The sequence below is a fragment of the Podarcis tiliguerta genome (genome assembly GCF_965153285.1).
Source record: "Podarcis tiliguerta genome assembly, chromosome: 14".
Classification (NCBI taxonomy): domain Eukaryota; kingdom Metazoa; phylum Chordata; class Lepidosauria; order Squamata; family Lacertidae; genus Podarcis; species Podarcis tiliguerta.
The window spans coordinates 35,741,448-35,758,227 of NC_139547.1; the positions used below are offsets into that span (position 1 = coordinate 35,741,448).

General features: G+C 46.1%; 1 protein-coding gene across 1 annotated transcript in view; it reads right to left on the bottom strand.

Annotated features, from left to right (window-relative positions):
• The window catches only part of DNAAF8 (dynein axonemal assembly factor 8), an 89,867-nt gene that overhangs the window by 37,672 nt on the left and 35,415 nt on the right, over window positions 1-16,780 (bottom strand). Inside the window, 5 exon segments of the mRNA XM_083412628.1 lie at window positions 1,143-1,452; window positions 1,779-1,923; window positions 4,041-4,157; window positions 6,224-6,418; window positions 12,216-12,362. Coding sequence (XP_083268754.1) covers window positions 1,143-1,452; window positions 1,779-1,923; window positions 4,041-4,157; window positions 6,224-6,418; window positions 12,216-12,362 — 914 coding nt within the window.

Genomic DNA, 16,780 nt, shown 5'->3' on the forward strand with positions numbered 1-16,780 from the left:
CTCACCACCCCTCAGCCTCTATAGCCTTGATAAAAAGCCTTCACAGCCATCTTTCAGATTCACACATTTTTGGGGCAGCTGAGGAAGGAAGCAGCAAGGTGAAATGTGCAGAACATCAGAGCTGGTAATAGAAACCCATTTAGAAACCCAACACACTGTTTGTGTCTTGGTCTTCCATCTCAAAACATGGAATAGGAAAACACACACACACACACACACACACACACACACTCTTTATTGTCCAACCAGCAGCTCAAAATTCTCAAAGAAAATTCTCTGGGCATGGGTGTTCATAAGTACAAGCGGCATCTAATGGTCAGGGCTGAAATCTTTGCAGTCAGTTCAAGTTAATGGTGTGATTTGGAGCATACTTTCCCTAGAATAAATTCCCACAACTTTTTTAAAAAGTGGGGGGTGGGGCGTTTCTACAAATGTTCAGGGGCTGAGACTGGCTTCCTGGGAAAGGGGTATTAGCAATAGTCTGCTTTAAAAAATACATAAATCCAAATTAGTTTTGCTGCTCCCAAAGCAAGAAGCAGCTGTGGTCCTATTGATAGCTGTGTCATCACACTTTTCCTGCTCAGTAACCCCCTTGGAAATACATTACATGATGATGCAGTTACAGATGGGGGAGAAATCAGATTCGGTTTGCATTTCAATGAGAACCTACTTAATTCCACACCTCCTAAACCAATAAATGAACTGAAACATGGCTATCCTTCAACAGTCAACTAATCAAGAAATGGACAGTTGGAAGCTGTGCTTAGCAACCAGGCAGAGTGGCATGATCTTCACTGAGGTCGCATGAGCTCTGATTGGCTATGTAATTCTGAGGGAGTTTTCCTCTGTATGTTTGGTTGAATGCCTCCCTGCTATGTACAAGGACTGAACAAAGAAAGACAAAACCTCTCTGTTCCTTTCTCCTTAAACTGGACACTGCTTTTTGGCTCAATATCCTCAGTGAAGTATTATCAGGACTTTTCTCCCCAGATCCCAACTGTGTTATTTAAGTGACTTGGCTAACATTCCCTTCCACTGATTATTCACTAAAAACTTCCTTCCGTGGAGATCATTCAACTCAGTACTACCCACAAGCCACTCTCGCAGAATTCCAGCACCTCACACCCATCTGGGATTGTCACCTTGGTTTGCTGCGTTTGCCAGCAGGATTTGGAACTCCACCGTGAAGCGTCCCGTCGCAGCTCACCCTCCCTCCAAACCAGAAGCACAGCTCCCTGTGTACTCGGCTGTCCGTGTGAGGAAGGTAGACAAGGGGCTCGGCTCGGCTTGAACCATAGATTGCGCTGATTGACTGGCAGTCCGTAACTCTGGCCAGCTGTGCGTCAGAGGGGCCCATGATATATTGCAGGATGCCACGGGCTCTTGGCCCTCTCAGGCTCAGTGCTAGCACAGAGGGCCCTTTCTCTTGGGTATAACAAGAAGGTGGTGTTACTGGGGAAGAGAAATAAGAGAGGTGAAGACACAAAATGAAACATAAGAACCTGTGAGTCAGACTCTGAATCCATCTAGCTCAGTACTACAATGGCTGGCAGTGGTTCTCCAGGGTTTCAGGAAAGTGTCTTTCCCACTCAGAGATGCCGGGGATGGAACCAGGCATCATCTATATGAAAAACAGATGCTTTATCTCTCTACCCTCCTTGCTGCAGCCCAATATGTCTGGCATTTACTATTTTATGACAGTGAGAATGTACCTGAAGTTGACCGACGGTGGCTCAATAACTGCCTACCATTGTTGTGCTGCAGTCCATGCCTCTCACCTGTGCTAGAGAAGAACATGTCCGGCTGCGGGTAGAGCAGGCGGAATCCACAGATATCTAAACCAGAGGCAAGAATCAGCTGGAGTGTGTGATGGACAGCCAGGGGGCTTCTGAGAAGGGTCTCAAACAGCAGCGTCATGGCAACCTGAGCAGGGAACAGAAAGCAGGAAGAAAACAGATAGGGCTCTAGACAGTCACACGCTTAGGAGGAGGGGACATTTTAAAATTTACAATTAAGGGTTATTTTTCAGATTTCAGAGAGAGAGAGAATCCTCACAGATTTAACACAACCTTTTTGAAAGGGATGAAGCCAAAAAACAAGATCCCTCTCTGAAATCTTGGGGAGCCATTGGCAGTTAGTACAGATCCATCTCTCCCCCAACTTTCTCTCTCCAGATGTTTTGGGCTACCAACTCCCACTGGTCTACACAGTACAGTGGTACCTCGGGTTACATATGCTTCAGGTTACATACGCTTCAGGTTACAGACTCTGCTAACCCAGAAATAGTACCTCAGGTTAAGAACTTTGCTTCAGGATGAGAACAGAAATCGTGCTCCAGCAGCGCAGCCGCAGCAGGAGGCCCCATTAGCTAAAGCGGTGCTTCAGGTTAAGAACAGTTTCAGGTTAAGAACGGACCTCTGGAACGAATTAAGTACTTAACCCGAGGTACCACTGTAATGGCACATACCCTTTGGCTTTAGTTGTTTTTCTAAGCCCAGCCTTGCAAGAGATTAGGATTATCCTAAATCCCTTGCACTTACATTGCTGGTCCCAAAGTATTCACTCTTCCACCACCAGCTGAAATGAAGACACCATTAGGAATGTGATTCACTTGGAATTGTGTTTGATCTGATTTCAAACTTACCGACCGAAACAAAACATTTTCTATAGAAGTGTGCGGGTCTAGCTCCTGAAAGAATAGCTGTTTTCTAATGGTTGGGTTGACTAGAGGATATGCATTCTTCCTATAACACTTTATTTTGAATTACCTCCAAGAACTAGCTTTGTTCTTATGCCAATAAACGCCCAATGAATTCATCATTATCGGGCACTTGAAATGGAGTGTTACCAAATGCTCCTTCTCCGTAAAGGCATCTTGAGGTTTACTCCATTATAATAAACACAGTTATAAATCTACTAAAGTAATAAAAAGCCTTCTCCAGCTAGAAGAATAAAACCCGCTCTGCTCTATCAAACTAATTACAGCTCCCCGTGTATTGACTTTGCCTTCAACTGACTGATAAGAAACCATCCTGCAGTTAATTCCCCATCGCATAAAGGATGCTGATCCTATTTTTTAATAATAAAAAATAAAGCTGGAATCTGCAAATCATTTGCAAGGACATACTTGACCTCAGCACCTGCTTCTGCAACCCACAGGTTATTCTATCAAAACTTGTTTACATGAGGCCTTATCCCAAGCCAGTAGCCTCTGAAACCCTCTTCAGCCCTGGCTCTGTCTGAATCAGTAATGGAGAATCTGTGGCCCTTCAGATGTTTCTGGACTCCAACTCCCATCGCCCTCAGCCAAAATAGCCTATGGACAGTGATGATGGATTTTGGAGTCCACTAACATCTAGAGGGCCATAGGTTCCCTGTCCCTGGTTTACATTATCTAGAGATCATCTCACAGTTGTAACCAGTTCAAACTGTAAAAATCATCTGGACACTTAGGGTTATAAGAAGGTATGGATCTATCTGGTCCATCTGTCCTGAACCACAGTGACACCCACCACTGAGATCAAGTGATGGCCCAAGCAAGATGGAGAGTGGTAGACCCAGGGCTCCTGAATAGACTGGAAACTAAGGTCAGGTCAGGACCCTGGACAAAGACCTGGCCTGGTAGAATAAAAGAAGTTTTCACCTGGCACTGAAATGACCATAAAGAAACTTTCAGGAGAGTCTTTCTGGGGAGGGCATTCCACAACAGTGGTGACACCACAAAGAAGGCCCCCAGCTCCCTGGTCAGCTGCTTCACTTCACTTGGGCCTCTGAATTAATGATCATGGCATACAGGATAGAATAATGTGAAATAATGTATTCCTGGTTGTTTCTTTAGGGCAGGGGTGGACAACCTTTCTCACAGGCAGTCTTTTGAGGGCCACCTGCTTTAGGAAGTTCTCATTTCCATACAGAATTGTCATGACCTCTGAATGACCTAACACTGGCAGGATGTAGGCCTGCACAGTATGAATGACCTGGGCTTTCTGAAGAAGCAAGGAGGCAGATATTTTGTGGGGTGGGAGTTGGTTCTTTTGTACCTCACTATCCGTGTCGCTGCTCTCTCTGATATCACTGCTGCCGGGGAAGTATTTTTCATCCGTCTCTACGGTCTGCCAGTAAAACCCAGCTGGCACTGCAAAGGCCTTCTCCAGCGCCTGAAATGCACAAAGGGAGAGCTGTTGTTTGTGAATTATCTTGATTCTTCAAAGGCAGGGACTGAGAATAAAGACAGTACAGTGAATGCCAAGGATTGAAATCAGAAGAGATGGCGCAGCAGAGGCATTAGTCACTGACACATCATTTCCTCTGCTGTTTCTGTGCCAGCCAGTCCGATGCTAGGGAGACCGAGCTAAATCCAGTGGCACCATTTGCCCTAATTGACACTTTTGGGCAAATAAACCCAGCAGGAAGAAATTCCAGCATGTTGCACCCAGAATCTCTACAGATCTGTGACTACACTCAAAGGGAGCACTATGCATTGGGGATTAAAAGGCCATTTGCTGTTAAACTAATGGCCACAATGGCTCATCCAAACTGCTTTGTAAACTCATCCACCTTGGACTGAATAAGATTGGGCTGTATCTAAGTCATATTCAGAGTGTTCCCATGGAAATAAATGGATTTCAGTCTTCATTGATTTCAGTGGGTCTACTCAGAGAAGGGGAGAGGTGTGTGCACCACCTTGATATGAAAAGGTGGAATGTAAATAAATAAATAAATTCAATTGAAATGGAAACTGTATTCTTATCAACTCTATTAATTCCAGTGGCATTCACACATGAGAATTTAGGTACACAGGAAGCTGCCTTATAGCAGGCCAAACCACCTAGCTGAGTTCTGTATGCTCTGACTGGCAGCAGTTCTCTGGGGTTTCTATGGACTGGATCAGGTACCTTCTGCATGCAAAGCAAATACTCCACCACTGAGCTATGGCTGTTCTCAAGGGATTGTGCCCTAGTGGACAGTTCCCCCTCCTTTTTATTGTTGTTGTGTGAGGCATATCTCATGGTATAGTCAGACAGGTACTAATCCTGCAAGTAGCCTCAAGTGTGAAAGAAGAGAAGCCAGAAACAGAGAAAAGTTTTCATCAGGGATAGGGTTCCTGTAGATTGTAGAACATGGGTAGGCAAACCAAGGCCCGGGGGTCAGATCCGGCCCAATCGCCTTCTAAATCCGGCCCGTGGACGGTTCGGTAATCAGCATATTTTTACATGAATAGAATGTGTCCTTTTATTTAAAATGCATCTCTGTGTTATTTGTGGGGCATAGGAATTCATTCATTTTTTCTTCTTCAAATATATAGTCCGTCCCCCGACAAGGTCTGAGGGACAGTGGACTAGCCCTCTGCTGAAAAAGTTTTCTGGCCCCTGCTGTAGAATAAGGAGGTTAAGAAAAGCAGGTCTTTCAGCACCCTGGACAGAGCTCAAGGAGCAGACAACCTGTTCCAATAGCTTCTCTTTCTCAACTCAACCCTTTTGTTTCCTCCCTTACTACACATCTTGGGCTCTCTCACTGAGGAGCACGGAGGCTTAAAGGGGCAGCCCTTTGGCCTGGAGCCTAGGCTAGCACTCCACCATCCTTCCAGGCTTTCATGGCAGACACACTGCTTACATTAGCATGCCAGCTCTGTGGAATGAAAGGCTCTTGGAGATGGTTATGCCAGCCCCTAGCTGAACCTGGGCTTCTGAGCCGCAGCAGGTGGGAGAAAGCTTGTGCAATCCATCAGTCCACTCCTTCTTTGTTTAACCATGATTAAAACTATTGGCAGTGCTGCCATTGGTAGGGATGGGGAAGAAGTTTGATTCAGTTCACATTTGATGCTAAATCTTCCAAATTCTTAATTTCTGAAACAGTACGAGAACTGAAACACAGCCAGCCTTTGAAATCCACACTATTCCAGATTTTGCAATGCGGTTCCCCAGCCAAGTGATATGTACAAAAATGCATATACTAGGAGATGGTGGGCTTAAAAATCCAATGCATCATGGCAGGGGAAATTGCTTTGCAAAAATGTGTATATTAGACAAAATTGCATTAAAACATATTAGGGGGGAAATTGCACTCAAATCCAGATGAATTTTCATGAGGACTTTTTTAAAATTGCAAATTGATGTGCAAATGTAGAAGACTAACATAAAATTGGAAAAATGAGAAATGGAAATTGACAAATTTGTCCATCCCATGTCAGCATCAGTAAACAGGCAAAGCATGGATACATTACCATGGAATCTGAGTTAAGGGTAGCAAAGCGGCTGATGTGGATGGGAGGAATCTCAGGAAGGAAGGGGTATGACTGATTCCGCATGTGACTGTCCAGTTGTGCTTTCCACCAGATAACATCCAAGAGAGACGTTTGAGAGAGAAACATGGAGCTCTGCTGATGGAACAGAGACATTCCCTGAAGGGAGTTCTTGGGCTGCAAAAAAGGAACACAAGATTAATGGCCTGGTCCTCTGGTAACAAACGAAATACCTAGAATGAGAAGCAAAGTGGAAATGGTATTCTGGGACATAAAAGTGGAGGGGATTTTATTAGCATCTTAATACAGCTCAGCACTGCTTCCCATATTTTGTGCATTAGTACGTAGCAGACTTGTTTACAGTGGGTAGTATAGGAATCACAAACATTTCTAATCGCCTAAATCAAAAAGATAGTGCATAGTTCATAAACAGACTGTGAAACACATCCTTTCTTAGATGTTACCAGCAGAATTTTTTGTCTCCCCCCACCCAACAGGAAAGGGCACTCCAGTGGACTATCATGGGCATGGACAGAAAATAAATCTCAAGGAAATCTGAAAAGCTAGTGCCAGACAGTGTATATCAAGGATGTGGAAGCTGTGACCTGCCTGCCATCAGCCCCAGCCAGTATGGCCAATGGAAAGGGATGATGGGAGTTGTAGTCCAACAACATTTGGAGGGCCACGGGTTCCCCATCCCTGGTGAAGACAGTACAGAGCTACATGGACCAATGGCTTGACTCAGTATAATGAATCTCCTTATTTATATCAGCCATTTCTAGTTTCATCAGCCATTTATTTGGAACCATGAGGACTAGAATCAGTTTTTAGGGGAAGGCCAATAGCTTGGTGGCTGAACATCTGCTTTACACAGAGAAGGTCTAGATTCAATTCTTGGCATCTCCGGGTTGGTCTGGGAATGCCCTTCCCCCATCTGAAACTCTTGACAGCTGCTTCTAGTCAGTGAAAACAAGCCTGCACTAGATGGACCAATGATTCAGGATAAGGCAGCTTCATATGTTCCTCAAGACAGGGGCATGAGTGCTTGCTCATGCTTGTTAGTTCTAGAAGGTTCTGAGGTGTTGTTCTGCAAGGGCACAGGACCCCTGAAACTCTTCACAGCTGCTTCTAGTCAGTGAAAACAAGCCTGCACTAGATGGACCAATGATTCAGGATAAAGCAGCTTCATATGTTCCTCAAGACAGGGGCATGAGTGCTTGCTCATGCTTGTTAGTTCTAGAAGGTTCTGAGGTGTTGTTCTGCAAGGGCACAGGACCCCCAACCACACGTCCACACAGAGATCAAATGAGTAAGACTTTCTCCCTCACATCCTTCTCCTTATCTGAGAGAACTAACCTAGCTAAAAGCAGGTATATATTATTTGAATACTCTTCAAGGCTGTCCTGCAAGGACCTTGAACTCATCAGCAGATGAAGCATTGTTAAACAACTCTTTCCTCCAACTCTTAAACAAAAAAGCTCTCTGCCACATGAAGAGATCCATGAGGCAACGGTCCCCAAGGAGATAACTTGCCGAGATAAACATGTCAGGTTTTTTTCACAAGGTGTCTATTAAAGTGTTTTTAAAGGAGGTCACAGAGATGCTGCATGTCGCCACTGCCAAGAAAGGCTGGAGAGTTAAATCCAAGCAACAAAAGAACCCCCAGGGAGGCTGCCAAAGGAGAAAGCAGCGCCCGGGTGTTTATTTGCTTTCTCTCTCTGCTGCAACTGACATTTCGGAAAGATTTGGTTTATGCGTTTCCCATCAGGTTTTCTCTCTCGACTGGTATGAATGTCAGCTGTACAAATGCCTCAAATAAGAAGAGGAACAACGGCATCCATTGCTGGCAGACAGAATTTTGAAGGCACCTTTGTAAGAGAAAGCAAACACCAGATACAAAGCTCATTGTAAAGCAACAGGGGGCTCAGGAGGCTTGTTTTTTTGGGGCACTGAGGCAGCTTGCAGGCTGACAGAGCTACTAGGCATGGTATTTCCTACACTGCAGTGCCACCAGCGGAGGCTGGTTGGTTGGTTAGAGCAAATGGGGCACAGTTTGACCAAGCTCAGTCTGTCCTCCGCCAGCCACCACCTGCCTTAACTGCTTACAACCAGTTTAAGGGGTGCCCCTGGCTGTCAGCTTCTCCTCCTCAGTTTCAGTGTTGACCCTTAGAGAACTCAGCAGGGAGAGGGAGGATGGAGACAAAACTAGAATGAGTTGGCTCTGTTTGTCATTGGCTCTGGCTCCCCCTACTGCTGGGCTCCCTGCCTTCCACCCTACCAGGCACAATGGGCACCAGTCACCAAGGACTGCCACCCCCCAGAACAACCAGAGAAGGCACTGTGGTCCTGAGTAAGTGACCTGAGGAACCAGCAGGGGTTGGGCTTCCGCTATAGTACTGTTCCTCCAACAATGTGTCCCACTCATTAGGCATGAAGACTGCCACGCCATCAGAGCACCAGCCTGCCTTTTACCATCTCTGATGCTTCTGGCCCTTTTGCTCCTCATTCCAAGGTGGTACTGCTGTTCTTCAGCACAGCTGGATCCAGGTGCCCCAAGGAACCAGCAGAGTCCTTAGTTGAACTGCTATAACTGTTGATAAGAACAGCCTGGCCAGATCAGGCCAAAGACCCATCTAGTCCCGCTTCCTGTTCCCAAGGTCACCAATCAGATGCCTGAAGGAAGTTCATAAGCAGAACCCGAGTGCAGCAGCATCCACCCCACTTGTGAATCACAGCAAGTGATATTCTGATACTTCTTGCCTCTGAAGCTAAAAGCAAAACACAGCCATCATGGCTAGTTGTCACTCATAAGTCTCTTCCTCCATGTAGTTGTCTAATCCAAGCCATTGAAGTGGATGACAGTCCCTGCCTCTTGTGAGAGCAAATTCTACAGTTTACCTATGCACTGTGCAAAAACGTCCTTCCATTTGCTTGCTCTGAGTCTTCCAACATTCAGCTTTATTTGATGGCTCCTATTCTAGGACTATGGAAGCAGGAGAAAAACCTCTCTCTAGCAGCAGTCTCCACACCACTGGATAATTTTACACACCTCTTTCATCTTCCCACTTAGAAGAAGAAGAATTTGGATTTGATATCCCGTTTTATCACTACCCTAAGGAGTCTCAAAGCGGCTAACATTCTCCTTTCCCCTCCTCCCCCACAACAAACACTCTGTGAGGTGAGTGAGGCTGAGAGACTTCAGAGAAGTGTGACTAGCCCAAGTCACCCAGCACCTGCATGTGGAGGAGCGGAGACACGAACCTGGTTCACCAGATTACGAGTCTACCGCTCTTAACCACTACACCACACTGGCTCCCCATCCCACCCAGTCCCCTTCTTTCTTAGCCTGAGCAGCCCCTTGCTTCTCCCTGCCTAGAATCCTGGGAACCATAGTTTCCCCATACAGAGCTACAATTTTCAGCATCCTTGACAAACCACAGTTCCCAGAATTCATTGGGGAAAGCCATGCACATTGGATCGCCAAAGAATTGATGCTTTTGAATTATGGTGTTGGAGGAGACTCTTGAGAGTCCCATGGACTGCAAGAAGATCAAACATATCCATTCTTAAGGAAATCATCCCTGAGTGCTCACTGGAAGGACAGATCCTGAAGCTGAGGCTCCAATACTTTGGCCACCACATGAGAAGAGAAGACTCCCTGGAAAAGACCCTGATGTTGGGAAAGATTCAGGGCACAAGGAGAAGGGGACGACAGAGGACAAGATGGTTGGACAGTGTTCTCGAAGCTACCAGCATGAGCCTGACCAAACTGCGGGAGGCAGTGGAAGACAGGAGTGCCTGGCGTGCTCTGGTCCATGGGGTCACGAAGAGTCAGACACGACTAAACGACTAAACAACAACAACATGCACATTGGATGTGCTTTAAACATATGGCGTGGACCTGCACCCTTATCATCTGAAAACTGCTGCTGTTTGGTGGGTGCTTCTGGGCCCAGCTGCTCTAAGGACCCCCAAATTCCCTTCTCCCTGAAAGTTGCCTTTATTTGTTTATTGCAGTTTTTAATCAACATCAATCACTTTCCTCCAGGCAAAAGAGGAGGGGGAGCGGAGAGCACAGCAGCCACAGCTGTCACATTACGGGTTTTATGACACACTGCAGGAAATGTGGCCTTTACTGCTCTCTGGCAGCCAGGTCCTCAGCTGCAGATGATAAATGCTTGCTGCAGCCAGGGTGGGGAGGGGGTGAAGGGTTTTAAACACCACTGAAATATTAAGCACCACATTGGACTAAACTGCTTAAGTCAGAAGTGTCAAAATATTAGTAGCTTCCGGTGATTCTCCTCGGATGATCAATACACACTGAAGCCTTAATCATTACCCTCTTTGCTCTCTGTCTCCTGCACTTCTTTTTTAAAAACCCCAGCAATTAGAAGGTAAAGGGAGTGCAGGATTTTGAATTTGCCAATAGCCATGGTGCCCTGCAGCTTTGAGGCAATGCTCTTTTAGATAATCCTTGTGCCTGGCTTTTTTCTTTACTTTATTGTTATATACTCCCAGTTAGCAAGTCATGCACACTCTTAACTTGTGGATGAGTACAGCTTTCAGCATCCATGTGATTGTAACTGAGAAAGCATATAGCATCTCTGCAAGCATCCTAGAACACCAAAAGTATTGTAAAATATTCCCAACTAAATTAGACCCATGGTGACAACAGACCTGTGTCTCGGCACCTGGGCTGCCAAACAGCTGGAAACTGTCAAGGAGGAGGGTAGAAGAGAAGCAGCAAGTGGGAGGAGATGTGCTTAGCCCCTCCCCCACACTTCCCCACTTCCTATCCTCTTTCATGCATCCATGAGTCCAAGAATCCAGAAGCTCAGCTGGGGGAAAAGAGGCTAAGATGAAAGGGTTTCAAATAGTGATAGGCTGAAGTATTCAGTCCAGCCAAATTTCATAAATTCTTGGGATGGGGCAGAGTGAAAACACCCCTCCCCAAAACCGTATTAGTCTTTGGTGGGCAAGTGAATTTAACGAATTTTCATATTACCTCTAAATAGGAGGTGCTTGGGCTTTCTTGTTGCTTTTCTTTTTCTTTGCCAATGCTTCAGATGATTTATTGATAAGATTTCATACCTGCCCTTCGCCAGAAGGTCCCAGGGCAGGTTACAACCATATCATCATACAATTATAAAAGCAAGGGAGGGAAATCCAAACAAAACCAGAACAGTAAGAACTAAACAAATAAGCTGCTCCCAGGCATTGCACATTTCTTGGACATTAAAAAAATAAAAATAAAAACCCTCATCCATCTCATATACAAAGGGAAAGTGAAAATATTTAAATTCATGTGAGTGCCCCTGCCAAAGCTTATTATAATCTTGGGGGGGTGTTATCACCCCTTTCTTCCCTGACAGCCCTACCTTAAACCCCCATCTCAGCCTCACCAGCCACCTAAAGCTGACGTTCTGAATGCATGTTTGCCTCGTGGGGAAAGGCAGCTGCAGGCAGCAGCTGAGCATGAGGAAACTTGCAGACAGGGAAGGGTTAAATATCCCACTCCTGCTACTTTTGCCAGTTTGGTGAAACCCCCATTATATTTTTAGCCCTTGTGCTGATGGTGAGATGCCTTGGTGTTCTACTGTGACCGGTCTGCAAAAAGGCTTTTACAAAGTCATTTGCAATCATTCTGACTTAAGACCCTCGGCTGAAGAATCTGTGGAGGTGCCCTATTGCTCATCCTATTATCAGTTTCTGTTTGTCCTATTGCTACAGATCTTTTCAGTTTCTGCAGCCTGTGGACATGAACAACATTCTTGGAGACACCACGGGGCCAGCAGCTCCCTCTTGATGCCAGTAGTCATGGGCCTGGTCGCCAGACTCCCTGGTTCAAGACCCCACTGGCGTTTTAGAGGGCCTCCTCTCTAAATTTAGGGAGGCATATTTATGGCATCGAACAAAGAACAGCGGCTCTTACTCAACAGTGGAACAGAAAGACAGTTGCAGTGCTGCTGCTTACTTCATGCTTCCGACTGCTGTGGACTTCCGACTCGCTGACTGGTGTTAAACAAGCGTGGAGTGCCAGGGCATCCTTATACCAGATCTGCTGCAGCCCCAAGACCTGGAATGGTGCTTTGCTCTCTCCTCTTGCTCCCAGGCAGGGTACCTGTCATTGCATTTGAAAAGATGGCATGGATTAACTGATCACGAGCCTAACTCTGCCGAATGGCCTGGGAGTCTTTTGCTCGGCTGGGGTCCAGCCAGTCATCTTCCTCCCTGTAAAAGCCATGTTCTGCCATACATGGCTAGGGCAACCCAGCCGGATGGGCAGGGAATAAATAATAAAATTGTTATTATGATTATTATACTCTGCAGCAGTACTGCAGTGGCAAAATCAGAAGCACAGGGTCCCTTCACGATAGCCACAGTCATGACCTTCTCACAACCAAACCCACCCACAATCCAGTGGCATAGCGTGGGGGTGCAGGGGGGCCGGCCGCACCGGGCGCAACATCTGGGGGGGGGCGCGCTCGCACTCTCAGCTCTCTGCCCCTACCTGGCTCACTCACTCTCTCTCACTGCAGTGCTGGCTGTGCGAATCCGATCCGAGCTGCCGGGTCGCCAGCCACTGTGGAGGGGAGGGTGCCAGGTGTGCGGTGCGGTGTGGAGAGAGAGCGAGGGACTATCTGGGGGAGGGACAGTGCAGCGGGGGGGGGGGGGCAAATTACTTGCCTTGCCCCGGGTGCTGACAACCCACGCTACGCCACTGCCACAATCAGGTCCCCTTCTAAGATTATGCAATAATCTTACACAATAAGAATAATCAGGGATGCATTGTAATGATCAGTGCAGATCTCTGTGTGTTGCCTACCAGCTAGGTCTATTGTTTTCTGTGTACATGCATGAAGAAATCATTTGGGGTACTACTCTATCTTCTTTCAGAGTGACTTAGCTTGTGTTTTCCCTGAAGTTCTATTGTGTATAACAGAAATTGCACACCAATCTCTTCAAACTGAAGCTCCTTGTGTTCCCATTGTTCCTAAAAGCTTAGCTTTGGAGCATGCAGAACAACTCCCACCCAGTGCTCTTCCCACACACCCTCTCCAGAGTGACCCTGAGAGCCAATCCTCGGTGGCTGACTCATCCATCTTTCACTCTGATTGGCCTCCATCAGCACAAAAGGTGAGAAGACTTCTTCTCAGTGGCTGAAAAGCTCCTCTTTCGTGCTGTTTGGGCAGCTCTAGAATGCTGGCGGCAGAAACAGTAATGGGTCTTCAACGCCCCCACTATGACCCTGGACCACAACACCTCTGCTCTACACTGTACAAAGCAAAACACAGAACAGAAGCAGGGGAAGGTAATATTCTAATCACTCTGCTCTCATGCCTGTGCACATTCATCTTAGTGCAAGGATCCTGAACCTCATGCATTACCCCACTTTCAGCGAGCTCACTTTTGGCCGCTCCACACAGTGGCTTGGGAGACCCCTAATAGCCCTCTCTGCATAACATGATCCAAGAGAGCTCTGTCCCAGACACCATTAATCCAGGCCTCCATTTGGAGGCTCTGATTCGGTTTTCCTTTTTTTTTGAATGCTTGAAATTTGTTTTTCTAACTGTTTTTAGTGATGATTTCATTGGGTTTTTTCCTGTAAGCTGCATCAAAGCTTTGGGAAACATTTATACATTTTAAATGAATAATATAATAATATTACAGCAGGCACTTGGCCTCGGGAGTTTTAATGACAACCTCTTCTTAACCTCTTTTACCTGCTGTACTGGCCACCCTTCTTATTCCTTTTATTGTTAAATAACTGGGGGTTACTTAAAGCAGAACCACTGAAATTAACGGACATGCTGAACTCAGCACCATTAGTTTCAAAGGGTGTACTCTCAGCAAAAGTCAGCTGAATACAGCCCAACAGTGCTGGATTGTATTCAGATAACTTTTACTCAGAGTAGACCCATTTAAATGAATGGTTGTGACTAACTTAGGTTAGCTGAATATGACCCACTCCTTTTTAATTAGTGTTAAATCTGCCAGACTTGTTTTGCCCTTTTAAATTGTAAGCTGCCCTGAGCGCTGCAAATGCAGTGCAGAAGGGGTGGGATAGATATCTTACCAAATAGATAAACAAGTTAAATAACTATACGAGAAGCACATTTGACAGCTAAAAATTACAGGGTTCTGTCACGGCTATGTGCTTTATCACTGCTTCCAACGTATGCATTTTGGGTAGCTCTGCAACAGAGAGCAAGCCTGTAACTCACTCTTAAGTTTCCTAGGAAGAGAACAGAGAGTCCTTATCGACTGGCATGTTCTCTCCTGCAGCAACACAGTACATTGCCCTTATTGATGATAATAGGGTCAATAACCTCCGTTGAAAATCAATGCTAAGTGATTACGCTATTATGAAGAGCTGGTGCGTGGCTTTTTCTTTTCCCAGGGAGCCTTCCTATTCCCCCAGTAATGTGCATTAATAGTTGTAAGCTTGTCAGTCAACTTCCGCTTTGAATGAGAAAATAGTTTTTCAGGGGATTCTATCTTGGGCAATAGAAGGAGGATGTTCCACTTATGCCACATCCACACACATTTAAAGCCCTGTGATGCCACTTCAACAGACAGGACAAGGGAGCTGGCCTTTCTTTCCTAGAACAACAGCTTCCCCCAAAGAATCTTGGGAGCTGTGGTTTTTAAAGGGTGATGAGCGAGAGTTTATTGGGACACACACACACACACACACACACACACACACACACCCTACTCCTCTTCCAAGGCTACAAGTGGTTTAGCAATCAATTCCTCTCCCCAGGAAACTCTGGATCTGACAGCTATAGCACTGACAGTTCACTGATTAACCCTTTACAAGCAATTTCACGCAAAGCCTAATTAAAAACACAGATTGAATGACCTTCGTCGCTCTGACTACATATTTTAATAGAAACCAAATTTTGACACTAGGCAAAAAAAGAACAGAAGAGGAAAAACACCATTCCATTCTAACCCATCACATTTAATTATCTTTGGCTCGTTTCTTCCCCTTGATTTCCTCTCTCCCCCTCCCCTTTCTTCTACGTGACTTGGAAACTAAGAACCAGATTCAGCCTATTGACTTTGGAAGCAGCCAGAGAGGATTGGAAGCCCTGCTTTGCATAAGCTGAGCCATTGCTGTCATGGGTAGAAGATGGAAGAAAGGCAGATTTGGAGGATGATATATTTCCTTGAGAAATGCAGGCTGCAAGGGGAAAGGAGCCTTGCCTCCATCCTGATCAACTGCAAGCACTGCTGGAAGGCTGCATCAGGAAGACAGGAAATAAGGGGTAATCAGACAACCCAGCATGCCAGTGTACCTTGCGTTGCCTGCTCGAAAGGTGAGCTGAACAGCTGGGCCTGCGGCAGTGAGGTATATGGGGAAGAACACCATCCAGCAACTTTACGGAGCGGTCATAGCTCAGTGGGAGATCAGCTGCCTTGCATGCAGAAGGCCCCTGGTTCAGTCCCCAGCATCTGCAAGTAGGGCTAGAAATGCTCCTCCTCTGAAACGCTGGGGAGCTGCCGCCAGTCAGTGTGGACAATACTGAACTCAGTGGGCCAGCGTTCTGACTTGGTATAGTACAGTTTTCTATGCTAACACAAGGGGCACCATCCAAATAAAGCTAAGCACTTTTCCGTCACATCAATATGGACAGAAGAGATGTGCAGCGCTTTGCATAAGTCTTTCCTGTTCAGCCCCCGTGCTTTCTGAAGTGGGACCCAGTTGTGTGCACCATTGATGAACGTGAATTAATTTCTATACAAAATGTGTATGCAGCTCTTATGGCATGTTTTGTTCTTAGGTAATGCAGCACTTTGATATTGTTTATATTAAGCAGTATATAGGTAAAGGGTAAAGGGACCCCTGACCATTAGGTCCAGTTGTGGCCGACTCTGGGGTTGCGGCGCTCATCTCGCTTTATTGGCCGAGGGAGCCAGCGTACAGCTTCTGGGTCATGCGGCTAGCATGACTAAGCCACTTCTGGTGAACCAGAGCAGTGCACGGAAACGCCGTTTACCTTCCCGCTGGAGTGGTACCTATTTATCTACTTGCACTTTGATGTGCTTTCAAACTGCTAGGTGGTCAGGAGCAGGGACCGAGCAATAGGAGCTCACCCCGTCGTGGGGATTCGAACCACCAACCTTCTGATTGGCAAGTCCTAGGCTCTGTGGCTTAACCCACAGTGCTACCTGTGTCCCATAAGCAGTATATCCATTGGTGTAATCAATAAATAAAGTCTATGCCTCCTCAGAAGAAAGTGTTGCTGCATTCAATGGGACTGTTAAAGGGGTTCTGTTGGAAGTTTGGGAGCAACTCAACTTGCATAAAGAGGAGTTTGCATGAAGACAAAGACAGACAAAGTGAGTAACATTCAGATTCCCCAACTATCCCTGTACCTTTATCACCATGCTGACTTCTCTATGTATCTCTTTGTTGTTTAGACTGATACATCTTAGGCTGCATCCTCATTAAAACCTCCTTCTCACACTTCTCTTCCAGACCTCAAGATGAGTGGTCATCTCTGAACTATCCTTTGAGAGAACAAAAGA